Source organism: Ylistrum balloti, unplaced genomic scaffold (genome assembly GCF_031769215.1).
Source record: "Ylistrum balloti isolate Yb309-2 unplaced genomic scaffold, AGI_CSIRO_Ybal_v1 Utg370720, whole genome shotgun sequence".
Taxonomy (NCBI): domain Eukaryota; kingdom Metazoa; phylum Mollusca; class Bivalvia; order Pectinida; family Pectinidae; genus Ylistrum; species Ylistrum balloti.
In genome coordinates this window covers 282,492-290,099 of record NW_026782428.1, presented here as the reverse complement: position 1 = coordinate 290,099, position 7,608 = coordinate 282,492, and the positions used below count along the sequence as shown (strand labels likewise).

The window sequence follows — 7,608 nt, the reverse complement described above, 5'->3', positions numbered from 1 at the left end:
TATTCAGCACACGTTGGGACCGGTCGTACGTTTTCCGTGCAAGTTTCGTGGAAATTCTTAATTTGAACATTAAGGAAAGGTATGTTTTACTATTACTTGAAAACTTTTCCCACATGATTTACAACTAATTGAGAAAAAGTGTCCGATTATATCATTTTGGACATAAAGACCCGACAAAGGATCAGTTTGACAGGTCGGTATTCTGTGACTCGGTACTGGTCAGGGACAATGTCCAGATGAATAAATCATATATCAGATATTTATATATAAACGTTTTTATATTTATGTGTTTTCTTAAGTCAATCATAGTCAATTGGTAAACACTATCGTATTATGTTGTAAATTAGAAAGTGAACATCCGAATAGAAATTTTCCTCGGGAATAGGAAGCAGGCTGCCATGCGTCTGGTCATCAACCATCACCTATTTATAAATTTGGCGACGTTTCTCGCTCATTGCTGGATGGCACATATATAGTTTTCAGCTACGGAAACAGAACATGTAGCGGAACTGGAATGAGTCAGTTATTGGCAACCAGGTAACTTAATCAGTAGTTCCTGAGTTCGATCCCAAGTCTGATTTTCCATTTCCTGTTCATTTGGCTTATTATACTAGGCTGACGCTTAACCGATCAAGCTAAAGAAAAGTTCTTGTTAACCAGATTGGTTGAGAGTCAGACTAGTAAGCAAGAGGTACCAGGTTTGAATCTTTCTTCAGAATCTATAAGGCACCTATGTCCCGTTACTCATACATGAACAACTGGAATTCTTTATTAACAAATTAAGATTTCATGAGTTCACACTTCATGAGTTTTGTAAATCTGTATAAATCAAATGATGCATGCATGTTATATCTAGAACAGTTCTGCATTCACAATAGTTAATTGAAAATTAATTAAGTCTCTTTAAGTTTATACCTAAACACAAAATACAAATGGTGAAAAAGGCCCAAAAATGATGATGTATTAAGGATGAATCATTTTGATATTAAGTACTAACATCTTCTGTTACAGAGTGTCATCACATTGATCAAGATGAATGCTGCTATAGAAAATGCGATGGAGCAGCAGCTCCTTCATGCAGCTAACGTCATGGAGCAGCAAGTCGACGCTGAGATACAAAAGATGGAACAGATGGATGACGATGACTTTGAAAGCCTTCGTAGGAAGAGAATGGACAACATGAGAAAGGCACAGTCACAAAAGCAGGACTGGCTTGCTGCTGGACATGGCAAATACCATGAAATTGCCAACGAAAAGGAGTTTTTTGACGAATGCAAGAAAAGTAAACAAGTTGTTTGCCATTTCTACAGAGAAAGTACCTTTAGATGTAAAATTGTTGACAAACATCTGGCCATTTTAGCTCCTAAGCATTTAGAAACTAAGTTCATTAAAATTAATGTTGAAAAGTGTCCATTCTTGGTTGAACGTTTAAGAATAGTTGTTTTGCCTACCTTGTGTATTGCTAAAGATGGCAAGACCACAGACTACATTGTTGGTTTTGATGACCTTGGTGGCAAGGATGACTTTCCAACAGAAATGATGGAATGGCGTTTGGGCGTTGCCACCATCATCAATTACAATGGCGATCTGCTGACCCCTCCAGGAGGTCAACCAACAAAGAAACCTGCCATTCTAGGTCATCAGAAGAAAATTATTCGTGGAGGCGGTGAGGATGACAGCAGTGATGAGGATGACTGGTAGATGAATATTTATAGTGTTATCCAAGTTTTAATTTGGTGTTGAACTAAATAACTTCACTGACAGATACAAACTTGCACTGTTTTGGAGTTGATGGTTTAAGTTATTGAAATAGTAACCTATGTGTTGTGAATTATTGTTATTTGAGTATGAATTCATTTGAATTACATATCTATCACTACAAAATCAGATAATGATTGTTTATGGTTTGGAAAGGATTAAAATAGTAATTTGTAGGAAATGAGGAGTTTTGGAAAACAAAGCATAGCGAAATAATTGTACAATGCATTAAGTGGAATCCTAGCAGTAGCAACACATATTGAAAATAATCTGATTATTATAAAAAAAATATCAGCTGATATGTAAATAGGGAAAATTGATAAATCAAAAATGTGTTCTGAGTGTTAATTACCCATACTTCTTGATGATAATTCCTAAAACTATTTTACAATTGTATATAATCTCATATCTGAGGATATCACAAGTACCTTACTTCAAACATTTAAATTCATTTTTAAAGAAATTTAACTTGTAAGCATTCATTACAGTGCAAACAAGTGTTCTGATTTGTCATCAATAAAGATCCTATTTGCTTGTCTCCCCATATTTGTTCTGGAATGTTGCATTTTGATGATTTTAGTTAATAGTAGGTTGATTATTATGACAACATAATACTTTGAGAATTTATATTTTTCAGAAAAGCAACTTAACACACATATATATATATATAAGGTCATTGATGCTAATTTTACCTGATGTTCTGACAAGCATCATAGTTTCTACCAGTTCGGCAGATGTGCTAGGAGGAAACTTCAGTTTTTATGATGATTGTGGGCTGGTCAGATTGCCTTGCATCCATGGTCCAAACAACATTGTCATCAGAGATTTTGATAGTAAAAGATTGTAATCACTATTTCTGGAATTCCAATAGATTATTCTCAACTTTCATGGGTAGATTTCCCTGACTCCCTAGTTGTGCATGATTTCATTTTTGGACTGATCCAAAAAAAATCTGATAAACGACCACCTTGGATTTTCAGGTCATCTGACCAGATGGCCCTGTCACATGCTGGGATGTAGGGCTACCATGTTTATTTAAATGGATGACCTTGATCCACTTTCAAGGTCACTGGGATCAAATGTGTTGAAATCTTTAAACAAGTTCTCAAAAACCAAAAGGCACAGGGTGCTGATATTTGGCCTGTATGATGCTTGGTTGGAGGGCTACCAAGTTTGTTAATATGAGTGACCTTTACCCATTGATTTTTTTTAATTTTTTTAAATTTATTTTATTTTCTAAAAGATTTTACATCAAGATGGATAAAACACAAAATCATACTCACACACCTTTCAGCTAAACACAACTTCATCATTAAAAATGTTATCCTCACCATCATCATCATTATCAACACATATCATAATCATCAACATCATCATTATGGTCATGAACAAGCCAAAAATGAGGATCATCATCCTTGCCATTTTCACATAAAATAAACTGTCAGCTTCATTATCATGACCAACTAGTACTCTTAAAAACATTTCTAATATTTGAGGAATGAAAAGCTGTGGCAGTAGTTCCAATTGTTAATCAAATTCTCTCAAAAATTGTTTGATAGCTGTCACCAACCCATAATATTTTAAAAAGTTGGTGTTGATTTGGAAGTGTTGCAGAAATTCCTCAAATGAATAAAAAGTATTATTGTCTGGACTTTTTATGAAATCATTCACAATAACAACCTCAGCCCTGGACCAGTTTGCATAATAGACAAATTTATTGTTAACCTGAATATCATTATTATACCATATAGGAGTTTCTGGTAAGTTTCATAGATTCTGAATCATTCAAAATGTCCCAGGCTTTGAAAACATCTGCATATATGAATAAATTCTTTCCCACAGTTAAACCATTTACTATAGTCTACAGTTGATTTTAGAATCTGATTCCCTTTGCCAGAAGCATGAATGATTCTCCTCACCCAACCTAGCTTAAGAGAATGGTTAAAAGCATGTTGCTCTATCGTCTACAAACCACCATCTATATATTTTTTAATTACAACCTCTTCTCTAATTTTGTGCCGTTTTCCACCCCACAAAGAATCAAATAATAGAGAGTTTACTTGTGTGATATGTTTCTCAGGTGGATCCGGGAGAGTGATAAATAGATAATTCAGTTGTGAAATAATTAGCGCCTTGATAATATTAATTTTGCCAATTGGTGTTAAATTTCATCTTTTGTATTAAGAAGTGATTTAAGTTTCACAATCTTTTGATCAAAATTCATATGGAATCTGACTAAAGTCAACTGAAAACTTGATCCCTAAGAAGGTAAATTTATCTTTTCCCCACTGCAAATACAAATCTGGCCAAAAGGTAACATCACTATACTTACAGCTTCCTAACCATATGACCTGAATTTTGCTGGTATTAATCTTTAGACCCAAAATTTCTGCATCTGTCTACTGTACATTTAAAATTGGAACATTTTCCAGAACAATACCAGTAAGAAAATTGTTATATCTTACTCTGACAGCCAATATTTTAGCACACAGTATGAATAAGTATAGGGCAATTGGATCCCCCTGAAGACAACCTCATTGGTTTCTTATCGTTCCAGAAATGTTTACTCCTTGATTAATGCAGAAATTCACATCACTATGAAAAATTTTGACCCATTTTCTAATGTCAACCCCAAAATTAAAGTAATCCAGCACTTTATCAACAAAACCCCATGAAACTGAGTCAAAAGCCTTTTCGAAATCAATTAGCATTAGCAATCCTGGAAGGTTTTGCTCTTCTAAATTTTGAATAATGTCATATACAGTACAAATGTTTTCTCCAATATATCTTCCTGATAAGAAGCCTGTCTGGTCTTTATTTATTAATTTGTCTTAAACTGATTTAATTCTGTGTGCCATAACACCAGAAGCTATATTATATGTAACATTTAAGAGAGTAATAGTTCTCCAATTTTTTTTAAAAGGTGGCGTGGCTTATCTCCCTTTGGGATGCAAACAATAACACCATGTCTCTGTGCAACAGAGCACTGATTTACTAAAAAGTCATAATTCAGTGAACGGACAATAAAATTACTTAACTGTTTCCAAAAAGCTTTATAAAATTCTGTGGTGAAACCATCTGATCCTAGACTGTTACTTCTCATGTTTTTAAGAACTTGACCTGTTTCTTCTAGTGTTATATTTCCCTCTAAACTGTCCGTTTCTGACTTTTCTAACCTTTGAACATCACAATTATTCAAATGTAGCTCTAAATCAACATTTTCAATTTCTCTAAACGTGTATGAATTTTCATAATAAGACCTAACTTCAGCTAAAATACCATCTTGTTTCGAAATAATATTTCCATTCTCCTGAATTTTTGGTATAATTTTTAAAATAAAGTTTCTGTTTTCCAAATTAAAGAATATGATGTAGGTTTTCCCCTTCCTCTAACCATTTTGCTCTTGATCTAATTAGGCTCCCCTTTATCTTCTCTGACCTTAGCGATTCTAAATCTTTCTTAGTTGCTCCTGGTCTGGATCAGTTTTAGCCTCTATGATGCAATAGAGTTTTTAAGCCGTTCTTCTCTGGTATTAACTTGGTTTTTTCTTATGTGAAGCATATGAGATTGTCTTGCCTCTTATTTCCATTAAAAGAGTTTCTAAAAACAGTTTATAATAAACTGTAATTCACACAAATGAGATTTTTATGATTTAAATCATAAACAGGCAAACAATACTGCAGCTTAATGTTCATGATTTCTATAATTCTAGATATTCTAAATCATACAGTAGAGAGTTATTAAATTTCCAAAGACCTTTCCGACATTGACACATTGATGGTAAAAAGATTATAGAAGAAAAAGTACACAATACAGTAAAAATGCACTGTAGGCTAAGCTTTGTTTAACAATAGTACTTTGTTGTAGATGTACAAAGAACCTGTGGTCTCACTCATCGGGGTTTAGGAGCGGACTGTTATGCCATATCCAGATGACCTTTTTTTACTAGTCGCCTGAAAAGGTTTTTTTATGACCTCCGACTTTTTAATATTATAATCTTTTAATTTCCCCTGCTTATATGATTTTGTTTTGGGGAATGATCTGTAAGTTCCAATTAACTGAACTAAGACTGGACTGATTTTTTGCCGTCTTGGGCTTTTGTATCTTTCTGACGTTCATTAAGTCGAGTCACCTGTCCGTTTCTCCATTATACATGTATGATGCGTCACAGTTCTTGCATCTGATTTTGTATTCACAATCTGCGACGTTCTGTTGGATTTTTTTATCCCAACGATGGACTAGGACATTTCCGAGAGTCTTGTGAGTTCCATGACTGTTGCAATGCCATGAACCCACCAAATCCTCAGAATGGTGTCTGATGAGCCTTCGTACTTACCTTCGGTGCTAGTACACTTAACACTGGTCTGATAAAGGTTACCGTGTAGTCATCGAAACGTCACACTCAGATCTGCTACTGGTTGTTTTATAGGAACATCTATTCTATTACGAAATCCTGTATGTTACTTACCAGATATGGAAAAGATTGACCAACTGTTGGAGGTAATACATAATTTAAAAAGTCATGAGCTAAACCACTTTTCATCTTGTACAATAATTGTAATTTCCTTCTTTGCCTTCAAATCGAAAGTGTTTGAAGACTTGTTTCAATAAACTGGGAATTGTTACTTACATAAGTGTGTAAACCTGTAATAATACGCGCAGTCTGACACTGGGCTTTTTCCAATAAATTGTAGTTATCCACTCTATACCCATTCCATAATTCATTAGCATATTGTAACACTGGCAAGACAAAATTCCTACATATTTTTAACAATGTATCGTTTTTATCCATATATTTTTAATTTCTTAAAGCAATGATCTTTTCTACTGTATGGTCACCCCATTTGCCTTTAGAATTAAATATGATGCACAGCTGCCCATGACAATCACTGAAATTAAAAATTACACCATTAAATTTCAGTTCCAGATCACCATTCAAGTTGACCGAATTTGTTATAAAAATGACTTCTGATTTGCTTGGGTTAAAATTCACAAGACACTGTTACTTCAATATTCTAAGTCCTGATTAAGTGTGGCTTGTAATTTATCAAAAGAAGATGTGCCTTTTAAAGACGTATCATTGGTAACAAGACGGGAATCTGAGTGTAAAACATTACAGAGTTTGTCAAAATTACTTGGTCAAGAAAGCTTGCTCAGGTTATGCCGATTCAAATTGGCTCATTTATAATGGTTTTAAGACCGAAATTTACAATTATATAAGACAATGCATGGTGTCATGAAAACGCTAACTTGAGATTTTCATGTAAAACCAATTTTTATGAGGTAATACTTACCATAATTTTAGTATGCAAATACAGTACCTACACCCATCTTTGTATCCATCAACAAAAGATTCAACAAATTCCACCCTCCATACGATCCATGTGCCATCACGGCAGGAACATAGAGTGATCTCCCTTCCTCTAATAACCTGTATGGAGCACCCCACGGAGGGGCGGCCAGACAGATAAGGAAGAAGGGAGGATAGGGTGGGACTCCATAAAGTTATGGTAAGTATTACCTTATGAAAGGCTCTCAAAGCCGTGTTCTGGGCAAAGGTGGTTCTGTCCTGTATGTCGGCTTGTTCTGCCTCGGATAACCGACCCTCAGGCAAGTCGGACACCCTATATAGGCAAACTGTCGGGTAGTCTATATACGACAGAATCTGGATGGAGAGACGTAACATTCTCTCCATCTTGTGGTGTTCCTTAGCACCGAACACCACCTGATCCACCGATTTGCCGAGCCAGGTCGCCAGCTCTTTCGATTCCAGCTTAGCTGGTTGAGAGGCTAGTTGCCCGTCATGCGTGGCATAGTTGTTGGCAGAAGCCTTCGACAGATCACGATCGC

The 7,608-nt window shown here is 35.1% G+C and overlaps 1 protein-coding gene across 1 annotated transcript; it reads left to right on the top strand.

The window, feature by feature from the left end:
* On the top strand, window positions 1-2,300 carry LOC132557777 (thioredoxin domain-containing protein 9-like). Its single transcript, XM_060222302.1, has 2 exons — window positions 1-79; window positions 1,012-2,300. Exon 2 carries the CDS (start codon window positions 1,033-1,035, stop codon window positions 1,699-1,701), a length of 669 nt encoding a protein of 222 aa, XP_060078285.1. The 5' UTR covers window positions 1-79; window positions 1,012-1,032; the 3' UTR covers window positions 1,702-2,300.
* The last annotated feature ends 5,308 nt before the right edge of the window (window positions 2,301-7,608 follow it).

What these genes read in the sequence shown, in the direction of transcription:
- LOC132557777 (XM_060222302.1), top strand. Translation starts at nt 1,033, where the DNA reads ATGAATGCTGCTATAGAAAATGCGATGGAGCAGCAGCTCCTTCATGCA.